This window comes from Carassius carassius, chromosome 24 (assembly GCF_963082965.1).
Source record: "Carassius carassius chromosome 24, fCarCar2.1, whole genome shotgun sequence".
Lineage (NCBI taxonomy): Eukaryota > Metazoa > Chordata > Actinopteri > Cypriniformes > Cyprinidae > Carassius > Carassius carassius.
Window position 1 is genome coordinate 27,876,245 of NC_081778.1, and position 17,318 is coordinate 27,893,562.

The window sequence follows — 17,318 nt, forward strand, 5'->3', positions numbered from 1 at the left end:
AATTAATTTCGATCAAACACTTGATGTAGGCTGAATGTAGGCTACAGTAGGCTAAATTGACCTACCTAAATTAGACGTCTTTTTGTCATGACCATCATATCAGATGTTTTTAAAATAATAGATTATTATAATAAAATAATATTTAAAAATAAATAAAAATAAAACAAAACTCAAAAATCTTTTTTTCTTTTTACTAACCATCCGAACGAACCGATTCTCAGATGGCTCAGATTAATCAAGTTCATCATTCAGCTCATACCTTGTTTAAAACAGGTCGCACAGGTTTCGCAGTTGTGTTTGAATCACGTTTAAAGATAAACTGACACTTTTTGTTCAACACAAAGATTATGCTAAAGAGAATACGATTATTAAAAAAAGGTCTAAAAGTTTGTAGAGTCCTATATTAAGGACCTGGAGGCGTCTCGGATCACTCTTGAGTGATGAATTGATTTGAACCGGTTCACTGAACCGAGTTCAGATAAATCATGCTCATCATGTCAGAAACAGGCTAAACGGATAGGTCGGTTGGGCAGGTTTCGCAATGAAATGGGTGAGAGGTTTCAAAAAAGAAAATAAAAAGCAGTTCCAGTCTTGCAGATCACACTTCTAACCCAACACTGACAGACAGTGATCCATACTTCTAGAGTTGCATGTTTATTAAAGAAAACAATTCATCTATTGAACATAATCTGGAGTCTTTTTAATCATCGCTTGTGCATTAGCCAGCTAGTAAAAAGAAAATATGACAACTCAAAGCCGGATTTTAATTAAAGGAGGGAAGGTGGTAAATGAGGATTTCTCGGAGATGGCAGACGTGTTTATTGAAGATGGAGTTATCAGTGCAGTTGGCTCAGATCTGCAGGTAGCAGCTGGGACTCGGGTCATCGATGCCACAGACAGACTCGTGCTGCCGGGTGGAATAGACACTCACACACACATGGAGCTGTCATTCATGGGCACCACAGCTGTGGATGACTTTCATACTGGTACCAAGGTAAATACAATTGATGGAAATCGTTTTGTGCATCCATTATTGTTCCTAAACTAATTTTAAATAATCATTTAAACATTTTTAACGAAAGAAAAACACTGAAATTAAGCATAATGCCCCTATTGATGGCATTAGTCTCATGATTCTAACTGATGACAGGTTTGTTAGTAGCTCATTTGGGGAAATCCATTATTAAATAAGCGCAGTTAATTATTTAAATAAGCTCAGTGTGCTTGTAAGAGAACATTATGGCTTATATATTTAATTTCGCCTACTGCATACTGACGTAGTAACTCAAATGTCTTACATGATAGAACAGACACTTAAATGCAATCTGATGCATGAACTATAAACTCAGAACCTTTAGAAATTAAAAGAAAAAAATCGTTTGAACTTTATCATATTTTATACATCAGGCTTTTATGGCCTATATAATATTTTAATGAAAATATGAGGGAACAAAGCACATCAGTATTATACAGAGGATGGAACTAAGCAAAAAACAATGCATTTTGGTGCAGATATTGTTATACTGTATATATATGGCCAAAAAGTAAGATGAAATATTGATAGCTTGTAATGTGAATCAGTGGGATCTTTATAACAGTATGCGTATAAATATCACTCTATATCCGATAATATGTCTTAGTAAGCTGTTGTTTAATATTTAGTTATGTAATTAAAACTTTGTAGTTTTATTATATAAAACTAATTTTGGGAGGCAAACCATTTAATGTAATGCAACACAATGGTGATTGATAAAACAAATGATTTATGGATGATTAAGTAAACCTAAGTTGCTTCAGATGTAACTAGAGAGTTAATTTGTAACAATGTGAGTGTTGATGGTCCTTTGCTTTACTTTGATAATACCTTGTGTCCACAGGCCGCAGTCGCTGGAGGCACGACCATGATCCTGGACTTTGTCATCCCACAGAAGGGGTGTTCACTTTTAGAAGCCTATGAGCGGTGGAGAGCAACGGCTGACCCCAAAGTCTGCTGCGATTACTCCCTTCATATGGCAGTCACCTGGTGGGATGACACTGTATGATGGCCACCATATATTTAGAAATCAATACACTATATTTTAATTATGAAAGTTGCACTAAAGGTCTTTTTTTTTTTATGAACTTACAAACTGTTTCATCGTCCCTCATGGTGGGATTACATGTGATTTCCATCTGACTATAAATGTGATTATATATCGTTAACACTAACATATAAATCTGGGACTTTCTCTAGGTCAAGAAGGAAATGGAGAGTCTTGTTTGTGAAAAAGGTGTCAACTCTTTTAAGATGTTCATGGCATACAAAGATGTCTTCATGCTGCGTGACCATGAACTCTATGCTGCATTTGCCCAGTGTAAAGAGATCGGAGCAATAGCTCAAGTCCATGCAGAGAATGGAGACCTTATTGCAGAGGTGAGAAGTTTTCTGGGTTTGTATTTATGACTTACTATTACAAATTACAATTCTGCTTCCTGTTTGCAAACATTCAAATTCAAGAATCTACCATGGAACTACAGTATGTTCTAAAAGACACATGACCTTAAAAGATGATGCCAGATATGAGGGGAGAATGGTTCATGGAAGGAGGAAAGCTCTTTTTTCTAAGCAGATTCCTACGCATATTTAAGAGTGGCCCTTAGTTACAGTATCATCTTTACTGTTCATTCTTAAAAATAAAGGTTCTCAAAGGGTGTTTTCATAGTGTGGCCATTGAACCACTGTTTTCCCCAAAGACAGTGGAAAGTTCTTAAAATAACCTTTTTTTTTTCTTAGTATGAAGAACATTTTAAAAATATAAAGCATTTTTTTGGAATGGAATGGTTTCATGGATGTTAAAGGCTCTTCATTGAATTACAGACACCAGTTTTTAAAAAAGCTTTCTTTTTAAGAGTGTTGGATCTGTTTAGAAACCCTCTTTGTGCATCAGCATGGGTCTGTAAAGAGATTTCCCCCCCAAAGCTCTCTGATCTTTCACCCCTGAGTTAAACTTCACCATGATTTAAGAAGAGTAAACCAGTGTGCAGGTGTTTCTTGTAAATCATTCTTTAAATGCAAAACTGATCGAGCCCTAGACAAACAGGCCATGTTATACAAGAACTGGCCTGTGCTTTTAAACTGAACACATTTGAAGGGCAGAAAACTGTTATAAATGTAATGTTTAAAGTGATTGTGTTATAAATGAACAATAACCAGCCATTTTTTATGTCGTAAATGCTGACCACATTTATTTTTAGACTGTGTATTGCCCAAAATGTGTCAAAAAGCAGTAGAAAGAACCAGATTTGTCATGTTAGTCTTAGAGTGGTCAGAGTTTATGATATGCCACTAAATGTACATATTTAGGCAATTTACTGTATATTGAATGTTAACATTAACTGAAATAAATTTTGAAAACCTGGCATTCTAAGAACAAATCACATGACAATTCCAAACATGTGAAATATGATTCCACTGGAGGGCAGCACATGCATACATGAGTTAATGAAGTTGTATATAAGGCTGGCTATGTTTTTCACTAGTTCCAGAAAGACTATTGTAAAAATCATGTACAGGGAGAGGAGGTGTAACAAATCTGTCAGTTAGAGCCTCAGGTCAGATGGAACGAGTCAAGACCAGACTTGACAAAGACTATATATGATAGTTTCGACTATATAAGATAGACTTGATAGTTTCTCAAAAGAAACTTAAAGATCCAAAACCCAAAAGTACAAAGGAGTACTTTTCATTTTCTCTTAAATGAAAATAAACCTTTAAATTTAATTCTTAAAGACACAAACCATAGTGTCTCAGTTGCCACACTCATACTTTTAGCATTATTTGACACAAAGTCTATCCTTCCTCTTTCCCCTTCTGTAGAAACTCAAGTTATTTTTATTCAAAGACTCTTAGTAAACTGTAACTCATGCCTTCACTAATTATCTAAAAATGCTTATTAATTAACTTATTAAATTGGTAATTACATTCCAAACAGCATCAGAAGAGGCTGACAGAGAGAGAGAGAGAGAGAGAGAGAGAGAGAAGCCCAAAATATAAATCCAAAATCATATTGACTTAGGGTAAAAACACCAAAAAATTTTCCTTGGCCAGTGGTTGGCGATGTCACTTTAATAAAAAATAAATTAATTAATTAATAATAATAATAGGCCTGCTGTTTTCTCAAATTTCAGTGTTTTTAGTTTACAGAGAGACAACAATGGTATTGTTTTCAAAAGTTTAAAATAGTCAATAGTCAAATAGTCAATAGTCAAAAGTTTGCGTTTTCATGGCCCGAAATGTTGTCAAGTAAACGTCCCCCCTAGCAACCACTTAAAACATCCTAGTTACCACATATTAATGCACTAAAAATAACTCACAATACATGGTAACCACTAAAAAAACACCTTAACATCAATGTAAGGTGGCACTAAAGACATTCGCAACCATAGCACAATGCCTCAGCAACCACCTATGACACTAAAGCAAGATAACGACAATAGAATGGGTTAAAACACTCTGAACACCTAAGCAACCACATATAAATGCCCTGACATTGTGGCAGTGAGTTTTGCAAGACAAGCATCACTCCTGTCTTCTTCAGAAAATGTAAAAATATACTATTCTTTTTCTGCTTTGCAAGCACTGCTATTTCCTTCAGAAATGCTAAATATTATGCAGATTCTAAAGATTGTAGTTGCTTAATCTGAAGAATTTTATGCTGATGAAGCATGCTGAGATACAGTTGATGGCTGTCTCGCGGAGCATGCATAGATTCGATTTCCTGTGAATATAGATTTGTGTGTGTTCTGACACAGGGGGCTAAGCGTATGCTCTCTCTGGGCATCACGGGTCCTGAGGGCCATGAGATGTGTCGTCCTGAGGAAGTGGAGGCTGAGGCCACCCAGCGCGCCATCACTATCGCCCATGCCGCTAACTGCCCGCTCTACGTAGTGCACGTCATGAGCAAATCTGCAGCGAAGGTGGTGGCTAATGCACGCAGAAATGGTGGGTAAAATTAAATAAGACAAGACAACATGATTATTGATAGGACGAAAGTTTAAAAAACTTACAGGCCTGGATTTAATGATTTCTGGTGCTGTTAATTGTGTGACTGATCCATAAGATCAGTGCAATCTGAAAACTTTAGAGTCAAAAGGACATTTAAACATATGTGACCCTGGATCACAAAACCAGTCTTAAAGGTGCTCCAAGTGATGCCGGGAGTCGTAACTTCTTGTTGACGTTCAAATTGTTGTCAAACAAAACGGAGGCTAGCTAGACCCTCCCTCCTCCTCATCCATGCACTAACCCCCCAAACCCCACCCCCAAATCTTTCTTGTCGGTTATTGGAACAGTTTGTTATGTTTTGTGGTGTGGGTGAGCCCAGTTTGTTTTTCTTGTTGTTTGTGGAGCCTGTGGTGTCTAGAGAGACCCCGTTTTTTTACAGTGTGTTCAGGGGACAAGCAGCTAGCGGATAGTGAGGAGATGTTTACTGGATGTGACAAAAAATGTTTTGGCCTAAAAAATGTGTGACATCACTTAGAGCACCTTTAAGTTGCTGAGGTATATTTGTAGCAATAGCCAAAAAAAAAAAAAAAAAAAAACCTTGTATGGGTCAGATTTATTGATTTTTCTTTTATGCCAAAAAATCATTAGGATATTAAGTAAAGATCATGTTCCATGAAGATATTTTGTAAAATACCTACTATAAAAACAGTATATCAAAAACAAATTTTTGTTTAGTAATATGCATAGCTAATAACTTCATTTGGACAACTTAAAGGTGATTTTCTCAATTGTTTAGATTTTTTTTTTTTTTTTGCACCCTCAGATTCCACTCTCAGTACTATATATATATATATATATATATATACTTTTTTTTTTTTTGGTCCAGGGTCACATATGTTCCTGGTCTTTTTATTGCACGCTATTTCAAATAAAAAATACTGACTTGTTTCCACTTGAAAACAACTTACCTGAACTATTAGTCAAAAGGTTTTTTTTTTCAGGTTTTTTTTTTAAAGACATTTTTTATTCTAATCAAGGCTACTTGATGAAAATACAGTAATATTTAAACTTTTTAAAAGAACTGTTTTCTATTTAATACAATTAAAAATGTAATCTATTCCTGTGATGGCAATGCTGAATATTCTGCATCATCTACTTTTATTTGTCACATGATCCTTCAGAAAACATTCTATGTTGTTTGATTTTTGAATTTGAAAAAAATAAATCTTATTATTATCATTGGTGACAACAGTTGTGCTGTTTAATATTTTTTTGCAGAAACTTATTTTTAAGGATTCTTTGATTAATAGAATGTTTAAAAGAACAGCATTTATTTGAAATTCAAATCTTTTATAACATTATAAACATAACTGTCACTTTTGGTCAATTTAATGCAGCATTGCTGAATAAAAGTATTAAAAGTCTTTTGAAAAAACTAAATCTTACCCTAAACCTTTGAGCAGTAGTCTATAGGAAATACAATTCAGTCGCATCGTACATTAATACGGTTTCATTCGGAAATGGGTAAGATTATAGATTTAAAATGGGGGGAACATCAACAACACCATTTAATGTTTTAATATATTAAGTTTGGAGTAAGATGAGCTGGTTTTGGCACCTTTGAGGTGATGTGATTTCCACATTTCCAAACCTGATTTCCATACACTCAGTATTGATCCTTTATCACACTGATTGTCTCTCGTCAGGCCGAGTTGTGTTTGGAGAGCCCATTGCGGCTGGACTTGGCACAGATGGCACTCACTATTGGCATAAGGATTGGGCTCATGCTGCTAGTTTTGTCATGGGCCCACCCTTGAGACCAGACCCCAGGACCCCTGGATATCTCATGGACCTGCTGGCCAAGTATGTGGGAACTTTCACGGTTTCAACATTTACTAACATTTCTATACAAACTCGCATGACTTTCTTTTCTTCCATAGAATACAAAAGTTCAAGCATGTTCCAAGATGAAAAAATAAGTAATAATAAAAGCATCATGAATGATGAGGTGATAATGTGCATTATCTTACAGTGATGATCTAAGCGTAACAGGAACCGATAACTGCACATTCTCAGTGTGTCAGAAAGCCCTAGGGAAAGACGACTTCACCAAAATCCCAAACGGAGTCAATGGTGTTGAAGATAGGATGTCTGTAATATGGGAGAAGGGAGTTGTCAGTATCTATCTATCTATGTAAATGTAGTGCTGACCTTTAACTTTCTCATTCTTGGATGTGGGGTGCAGCGATCACAAAAATAACTCACAATTTGTGGCTTTATTTTCCCCAGCACAGCGGAAAAATGGACGAAAACCGGTTTGTTGCTGTCACCAGTACTAACGCAGCAAAAATCTTCAACCTTTATCCTCGAAAAGGAAGAATTGCCAAGGGCTCTGATGCAGACCTGGTCATATGGGACCCAAAGGCCACCAGGTAACTCACCGCAGCCTAGAAATCTACATGTGACCTCATTTACATGCCCTAATGAATAATGAGTCGTGCTTTATTGTGCAGACATTCCTAACAGCCAGACATTTGATATGAGAAAAAAGACAAAGTCTACTTTAAATAAATTTGAATAAAGAAGAATAACTGAATAACTGCAGCTGTGACGTCAAAATTCAGAAGACTAAATCACCATTTCAATATAAAAATATGGTCTGTTGTAAACTTGGACGTTTGGCACCCCCCAACCGTTTGAATTTCTGTAGGCAGGAAATATTTTAATGATATTCCAATGGGCCGCTTTGTGTCCGAACGAGCCGTTCATTGTAGTTCTTGAAAAGGGATTTAAAAATTTAAATTGCAATGTTTTTGTAATTTGGCTGAAATTAGCCAATATACTTGGCATATTACAAAAATGAAGTCTATGCACCTCAGTTTTTGGAGGGTCTTTAGTCACATATTTGGACCTGACATAAATAGTCAACTAAATCTGTAAAGTTGGCTTTAAAATGTATAAACGTCTGTAGGTTCAAATTCCTGGGCTGATGGTCAAGCATGTTTTTGCCTGAATGGAGTCATACAGGTTCTATAAGTGCTGGAAGTACTGAGGCAGATGTTGCCATGACTAAGCATTAATACAGCGGATTGGCTGAGAAGACGTGACCATAAATGGAGAAACTGAAGCGTTCTTCCTGCTAATACGCGTCGTTTATAAAGCACACGCATGAGAGGAGAGGACTGAAACAGCAGACCGCCGAGGGTCTTATGTAATTGGGCCACGTTGCTGCTCCTTTTCCCCTATGAATCTGGGCTGAATCCTTCTCCTCCTAGGCAAATAACCAAATAACCATGTGAGTTAAGCAGCGAGGAGCAATGTGCTGAAATTGAGCGTACACCACCGCAGCATTAATCAGAGCTGAGCGCTTGTGTAAGAGACCGGTGATGTTTCTGGGTTCATATTAGACAATTAGGGTCAACTCAATGTACTGTATGTTCTTAAGAGGAAAATAATGGAAAGCAAGACCGTTGTCCAAGATATTTGCATTAACCTACACTTTATGTTTAGATCGAAACATAATTGTACATCACATTTGATTGGAGTGACAGGTTCAGTTATGAAATTGCATAATTATCCACCCTTATTTATTAAGATAAAGCGTTACGATTTTACCACTTGTAAGGGTTAATCATAGGCACCAAGTGATTAATATTCAAGAAATTGTTACCAAGTGTAAATGTTAAACTAAGTTCTTCTGCAAGCAACATAAAAAAAATTTAAACTTAAAATAAAGAAACTGTAAAAGAGAAAGTCAGAAGATAAGAATGAGTTTGCAATATTTTAGGCAATATATTTCAAGGCAATATAAGGCAGTACAACCTTTAACCTGTAGCATTCATCATTTTGAAATGCTGTAATATCTATCGTCTTTCAAAGCATTATAATAGATTCAACAATAAATGGTGGTTCACAAGGTATGCAATTTTTATACATAATAAATCAGTTAATGAAAACGTTGTGCAGATAAGTTAAGTCAAGCCGAATCCAGTGTGAAAATTAATATCCTTTGCGTTGTATCAGTTGATGGAATTTTTCTAAATTAGCTTTTTAAGATGATAGCTGTCATCTTAATGGGAAAACTCTTATTTTTGCTGGTTTGTCTCAGTGCTGGAGACAGATGGCCATGCAGAGCTCATTCTTTGAACTGTGCTGATACAGCAAAAGAATGGCTAAAAAATAAGCTGAATATGGCAAACAACAGATTTGGGCTGAAAAACTGTAGTTTGCCATTTTACACACTTTAAATTGGCTCAAAGGTTCTTCTGCTGATTTATTAAATTATTTGTTTTAATACATTAGGATGCACTGGGCAATAGCCTACAGTACATGTTTATAATTATATATGTACACACTGGTTTACATTATATGTAAATGCTATTATATATAAATGTAAGTCAGTAAGTCAACTTTTGTTTTTATTTATGTAATCTTATGTTGTTTTTAGGGTGATTTCCGCAAAGACTCACCACCAGGCTGTGGACTATAACATTTTTGAGGGAATGCTATGTCATGGGCTTCCAGTGGTCACGATCTCCAGGGGGAAGGTGGTTTATGAAAATGGGCAACTGTTCACAAAGCCAGGCGCGGGACGATACGTCCCACGGACACCCTTCGCTGAATTTGTGTATAAGAGGATTAATCAGCGGGAAAAGGTTAAATAAGTTTGGGCTCTGCTTTAATACTGCCCAGCAAATTTTGAAGTGTGGTCATTGTGTGCAATATGAATTATTGTTAATGATTCTGTCTTGGTTTTTTAGGTTGGAATGCCCAGTGCAGTGTGCAGAGAACCGTACACTGGAGAAATCATATCTGTAGCCCCAAATAGATCTTGAATCATGGAAGAAAATGTTTTATAGGGGTGTTTTATAAGATGAATTTGCAATATACTATTAAAAATTAAGCCTTTAGCTACAACCAGAAAAATTGTTTCAGCTTAATGCCACAGAAGAAACTTTTCAAGCTTCACAAATAACTTTTTGTTCTGCAAAGAACCCAGAAACCAACACACTGCTCTGAAGAACCCATAAAACTGTATTTTTCCCCAATAAACTATATATTCAAGAACTCAAAAGCCCTCTAGAGGTGGAAAAAGGTGTTGCTTCAAAGAACGACTGAAGGACCACTTAAGCATTAGTGATGAACAATGATCAGTTCTGAAATAGTTTTAAGTCCTCCCCTAAAAATGCCATACAGTATTGTCAAGTACATTTTTGTTTGTTTGTTTTTTAAGCTACAAAATGTTTAAATAAATTTTTATATTCTATCATGATCATACTCTGAGAAGAGATGATTTTTTTTTTAGAAAAGCTACTTTTATTCAGTTAGGATGCAATAAATTGACCAAAAGTGACACTAAAGACATTTATAATATTACAAAAGATTTATATTTCAAATGAATGACATATACAATATATATATTAAATACAAATATAAAAGTAAATATTAATTGTTTACAACACTGATCATAAGAAATGTTTCTTGAAAATTCAGGTTTGCTTTCAAAGGAATAAATTACATTAAATATATTATAATATATTGAAATAGAAAAAAATATTTTCAATTGTACCAATACAGTATTTCACAGTATAGTACTGTTTTTACTGTGTGATCAAATATATACAGCCTCGGTAAGCACAAGATTTTTCAAAACCATTATAAATTCTTACCAACCCTACACTTTTGAATGGTTGTGCACATGTTTTTTCTTCTATAGGATACAAGTTTAAAACATGTATATGCTCATTGCTCAGTGTCTTCCACCTCAATCTGAGTCTGTTAACCTCTGAAGAGCAAAATGAAAACCATGGTCCCGGTCTCAAACAATGTGTCAAGTCAAGTCAAGTCACCTTTATTTATATAGCGCTTTAAACAAAATACATTGCGTCAAAGCAACTGAACAACATTCATTAGGAAAACAGTGTGTCAATAACGCAAATATGACAGTTAAAGACTGAATTCATCACGTACTGGATCCGGGTGACTGCAGTGACCCTCTGATCTGGATACAGACTGGATCTGGTGGCTACGTTGACCTTGGAATAAGAGAGAAACAGACAAATATTAGCGTAGATGCCATTCTTCTAATGATGTAGCAAGTACATTGGGTGTTATGGGAAGTGTTCCCGGGTTCTGGTTTACCTAATTAATACAGCCTAAAAATCCTTTAACGGATTTGGATATTAAAAGCATATTAGTATGTTATGTGTAAGCCAGGTTAAAGAGATGGGTCTTTAATCTAGATTTAAACTGCAAGAGTGTGTCTGCCTCCCGAACAATGTTAGGTAGGTTATTCCAGAGTTTAGGCGCCAAATAGGAAAAAGATCTGCCGCCAGCAGTTGATTTTGATATTCTAGGTATTATCAAATTAGAGTTTTGAGAACATAGCGGACATAGAGGATTATAATGTAAAAGGAGCTCATTCAAATTCTAAGGTGCTAAACCATTCAGGGCTTTATAAGTAATAAGCAATATTTTAAAATCTATGCGATGTTTGATAGGGAGCCAGTGCAGTGTTGACAGGACTGGGCTAATATGGTCATACTTCCTGGTTCTAGTAAGAACTCTTGCTGCTGCATTTTGGACTAGCTGTAGTTTGTTTACTAAGCTTGCAGAACAACCACCCAATAAAGCATTACAATAATCTAACCTTGAGGTCATAAATGCATGGATTAACATTTCTGCATTTGACATTGAGAGCATAGGCCGTAATATAGATATATTTTTGAGATGGAAAAATGCAGTTTTACAAATGCTAGAAACGTGGCTTTCTAAGGAAAGATTGCGATCAAATAGCACACCTAGGTTCCTAACAGATGACGAAGAATTGACAGAGCAACCATCAAGTCTTAAGACAGTGTTCTAGGTTATTACATGCAGGGTGTGTGATGACCACTAGGTCTCCTTGGCTGAACAAATTGATCACTAGGGCCCAGTGGCCAATTATCCACTTGTCTCTTAAACGCTGATCACTGGGTCACCATAAACTGGACACCTCCTTTCTACAGTGCAAAGAAAAGTTACACTTTTTGATAAAAACAAGTGTGAATGTTGTGTTGTCAATGTACTCTATCAAACCTGTGATTATGGCTGGTGTGTTGCAAACTTCAAGTATATTTAAACAGCATCAAGGTTTGTCCTCTGCTTATGGAAGACTAAGGGGCACCAAAAACTGGGCTGCAATAAAAAAAAAAATATTTTGTTTATACAATATACATTATAACAGTTAAGGACAAAACATCTCCTGCAAGAACTTGAATACAGATGCTTACAGCTACTGAAGTTTGACTTCACACAAAGTACGTTTTTTATTTGTATTACAGTACAACACAATTCACAATTCAAATGTGTGCTGCAACACTATAGAGTCTATCAACATACACATTCTGCAACTGTATGTTTCTGAAGAGGCAAAACTGCAGACTTGCTTTAAGAGGATATATTCTGAATTAAATGCATTATTCTTACCTCACTGGTAATTTCAAAAGCATACATAAAATTAAATGAGGTTTATTCTTAAAGCAAGAAGAAATCAAACTATTTGAATACCTGGAAAAAAATGTAAACTTAATTTATGATATTTTCTCCTAAAACAAGTCTTTATATGTTGCACACTCAAGTAAATTTATTCAGTTTTAAGGATGTTTGAATATATACTAGAAAACATGTGACCAACCTGCATGGCTAAGGTCGTCAGACTTCCTTCATGCTCTTCTGCTTTAGTTTTGCACCGCTTTCTTAAAATCTTTTCATGTAGATAGGTAGCTCTTTTCTCTGCAACATCTGAGAAAAACTGCTCTGATAGCAAAACCCTGAGCTGAACCATCTGTGAGGACAGCAGTATCAGAACAAGCAGCAAGGCCAGGACCACAGTCAGAGGAACCAGAGACTGATAGAGCCACAGTTCAGGTTCAGGCAAACACTTCTTCTCAAACAGAGACACTGTGTAGGAAAAGTCTGCCCTTTTTGCATTTTCTTCAACAGGTATATGGGATTTAAATCCTGCCATGATTCAAAACTGAAAATAAAGGTCTGAAAGGTTGAAACTAAGTGTTCGAAAACTCAAAATCTTACAAAAAAAAGTTTTGCAAGATCGAAAAATAAGATTTGCAAGCTTGCAAAATGTAAAAAAATAAAAATATCTTTGCAAACATTATGTTGTTTTTGAGATTTCCTTCTTCAGAACTGCAACATTTTTTTTACGATGTTGCGCATAGAATTTTTCAGAGTTTCAAATTTGTCAGTGTTCTCCCACTGTATTAGATTGTTCTAATACAGTTCTAAAACCTGTTGATTCCAGGTGTGAAACCTTGTAAATGGTGATCTGAAAACTGGTGTGCGAATGTGTGAAAAAAAAGTTTTGAAACTCTGAAAACAGAGCTTTTCAGGCTTGCAAAGTGGTAAAAAAAAATTAAATCTCTTCAAACATAATTTTGTTTTTGAGTTTTCCTTCTTCAGAAGTGCAACACTCTTTTTAATGGTGTAGTGCAATCATTTTTTCAGAGTTTCGAATTTGTCACTGTTCTCCCAGTGTATAGTTTGTTTTCAAGATTTGAAGCCTTGTAAATAGTGATCTGAAAACTGGTGTGCGAATAGGTGAAAAACAGTTTTAAAAACTCTGAAAACTGAGGTTCGAAAGGGCGAAACTAATTACATTGCATTACATTTGCAGACAATTTTTTCAGAACTGAGTTTACAACACCCACTTAGCGGAGATACGCCCACACAGTTGAGAGCTTGCGACTCACATGATTTGTGGCAGCGTTGTCACGCAGCTCTGCTCTGAAACTCTGAAACTCAGACTGAGCGAAAATGAAGCTTCGCAAGCTCGCAACTAAAAAAAAAAAAGCCTGGAGGGAGGGCCTTCTGCTCTTGGCCAATGCTTTGCTGTCTGCTGACGTACAGTCCAATCACAAGTCGTATTTACTGGAAAGGTGGGATTGACCGACTGCTCCACCAATGACAAAAGCGCACAGGATATGCAAAATAAACGGTCCTAAAATTTAAAAAAGGTTACCGACTTGTGGCTGGAATTCACCATATTGCCGGTATCCACTGAGTTTACCACTGATAGTCCGGCGGTGCATCAGCACACTCACCTCACGCAGCGAACGACTCACTTTCCTCAACTCAGTTTCTTTTTCGGGGGGCGGGGGTTTGGTCCTGTAGCTAATTTCACATAATGATTACAAATTACAAAATCATAATTTTTAAAAAGGTTTTATTGAAAAAATTGCCTTATTAAATGAACTGTTATTTATAAGCTTTTTTCCCTCTGTGGCCTGAAATTGATTAATTTTGGTAAATATTTAGCTAAATGTGTTTCTTTTTGTGTGTGCTGGTAGTAGGCTAGTGCTGGCAACCTTGTCTGGTCCGCCAGTAGGTGACAGCAAAACCATGGTTTAAGTATTTATTGAATCGTTCAAAGCAAACTTTTCGTTCAAAATGGCTGATTCTATTAGAAAGGAAACAAGAGAGTCCATTTGAATGGACTGTTGAATCACTGGCTCACTTAAATCGTTGAAAATCTGATGAATTCAAGGAACAAAACACTGTGTTAAGGGCCGTTCACATGTCGCGCCTAAAAACGCGTTGCTTTCTCCTTCTTTCCAAAGCGCTCGGGCAGTTGCGCTCCTAAGGCGTCTGCTGTTGCTAAGCAACAATGACCTGCTCTCTCCATGAAGACGCGGAAATTTCAGCAAAGGATAAATGAATTTGCAGCACTAAAAATCGCTTGCAGTAGCTCTGCTACTAAATTTATTTCAAAATTCCTTCATCTTGGCTGAGCTTTCAACGTTGTTACGGGAAAGGATGAAGCTGATTGGTTGGTTCTTGTCACATGACCTGCAGTGCGCTTGCGGCATTCTGAAAAGGTGAGATGTTTTTAACTCAATGCGGTGCGCACCAGGCGGGAAGGAAGTCGACCAGAAGTTGAAGTCGGCCGCGTGCCGCCATCTTGTAGCAGAACTTCAGTTGCGTTAGCATCCCATTGACTCCCATTCATTTTGGCGTCACTTTTACAGCGAATAACTTTACATCTGAGGCGTTTAAAGACTCCATTTGTCCATTATTTATTTCTAAAGATACACGACAATGTATAAAGGGCTCCATTACCTTCCATGTTACATTATCGGCCTGTAGAAACAGTTTTTGTAAAAATAGGCTAACGATTGCATCATAACCACTTGACTCTCTGTCGCACAGTAGAGAAATTACCGTACAGACAGGAGGAGAAGCTCGCAGGCAAACTTAATATGGCGTACTGGCGTTACATTTTAAAATACTATACAAAATAATTAATCAGAATACTTACTCCTGCTCACTCACGCCAAAGAACTCCCCGCTCAAGCTCGCCGTCTCTGCAAGATTAACGATGGCAGTTTGCACGCACAGCTACTAGAAGCTTTACATCTGTCAGACAGGTTGCCGATGTCATCAAGCTTAGTTTGAGTCTGCGCATCAGAAACGGAAGTGCAAAAAATCGCTAAAAATGGGCTTCACTTGTCTCAATTGAGTTCCAATGGGGTCGCTGTGTCCATTTCTTTTACTGTCTATGGTGCGGACGCGCCTGAAAAAAACGAGCGTGTCGCACCGTCGCTTCCATTATGAGTGCGCATACCGCGCGCCTACATTGGAAATAACAAGCTTGAGCACGCAAAAGACGCGATATGTGAACGGCCCCTTACTATGCACTGTTTTAGCTACAAAATTAATAGCACATTTGTGTTCGCGCACATGTGCTGATACTCAAGAATTGCTTAATGTTCAATGAATATAAAAACGTAAAACATTTTTTTTTCATGGCTTAAACTATAAGGACATTCTAACTGTATTTATTAATTCTAACAGGCTTCATTGCGCAGTGAATGCTTTTGGACTCTTAAGACGTGTTTTTGCAAAGTCGGTGACTCAAAATGTCAGCTCTATCCTCTCTCAATCCGTCACAAACAGCGTATGAGGACAATGGAAGCAATAAAAAACAACAAAAGAGCAATGATAAAAATGAAAGTGCTATAACAAGTCTCAGTTAGCTTACACGTAACAAAGGCTTTTAAATAATATAATAAAGAAAAAAGAAAACAGATAGAATAGAAAAAGAATAGAGCAAGCTATTAGAGGTCTTTTTTGCCTTTGTTAATTGTATAATAAAAGAAAACCGATAGAATACAAAAGATTAGAAAACTTAATATTATTCTTTTTTTAAGAATAGTGAGTGTTAAAGTTAGAGGGTCAAATAACTTTGGCAGAGGTGTGTTTTAAGCTGATTCTTGAAAATGGATAAGGATTGAGTACAGACAAGTAAAGATTTACCCAAACGAAGGTCTGAGACTAATATCCTCAATGCAGAAAGCACTCTCTTTCACACACACACACACACACACACACACACACACACACACACACAGTATCAATTTTAGTGATGTGGTGGAGAACAAATAGTTTATCATATGTTTTAAACATTATATATTTATTAGCCTACTTGTTTATGTTATATTTATACTTATATGTTATATACTACTTATATAATATATTAAAATACAGATGTTTAGATTATAATTCAGGTTTATTTTTTATTATTTTTTACAAAATATAGATTTTAAAATGTCTCAATACATATAGCCTATAGTGATTGCAGAAAAAAGTTAACCATGCATTCATGAATTTGTAATAGGCAATTATTTATAATTTTACTGAAATATTTTAATGAAAGTAAAAAATACAATGTACACCTTTCTGAATATTTAAATATAATATCTAAATATTCTTTTGGATGCACTATAGAAGTCACTTTAATTGTAATATTCGGTCTCTACATTAAGAGAGAGACAGTGGTCCACTGCGTGAGGAAAGTGAGTCGTGACGAAAGTGAGTCGTTCGCTGCGTGAGGAAAGTGAGTCGCCATCTGAGGAAAGTGAGGTGAGTGTGTACTGATGCACCACCGGACTATTAGTGGTAAACTCAGTGGCTACTGGCAATTGTATGGTGAATTCCAGCCACAAGTCGGTAACCTTATTTTAGAACCGGACCGCACGCCATCCTAGACGGGACCGCCTTGTGGCCAGAAATCTATCCTGTGCGCTTTTGTCATTGGCGGAGCAGTCGGTCAATCCCACCTTTCCAGTAAATACGACTTGTGATTGGACTGTACGTCAGCAGACAGCAAAGCATTGGCCAAGAGCAGAAGGCCCTCCCTCCAGGCTTTTTTTTTAGTTGCTAGGTTGCAAGCTTCATTTCCCTTTCATAGGTCACTTCGATGCTGCGATGACGTTACCGTATGGGAACACCTCTCGGTGTGACGAATGTCTGAAGCCCTATACCATCCCCCCAATCCTAT

At 36.5% G+C, this 17,318-nt stretch overlaps 1 protein-coding gene across 1 annotated transcript; it reads left to right on the plus strand.

Annotated features, from left to right (window-relative positions):
* Positions 1–376: 376 nt before the first annotated feature.
* dpys (dihydropyrimidinase) lies at positions 377–10,256 on the plus strand. Its single transcript, XM_059508407.1, has 9 exons — positions 377–994; positions 1,878–2,036; positions 2,234–2,413; positions 4,792–4,981; positions 6,691–6,847; positions 7,017–7,158; positions 7,274–7,416; positions 9,432–9,639; positions 9,745–10,256. The coding sequence occupies exons 1-9, from the start codon at positions 743–745 to the stop codon at positions 9,817–9,819; spliced, it is 1,506 nt and encodes a 501-aa protein (XP_059364390.1). The 5' UTR covers positions 377–742; the 3' UTR covers positions 9,820–10,256.
* Positions 10,257–17,318: the final 7,062 nt, after the last annotated feature.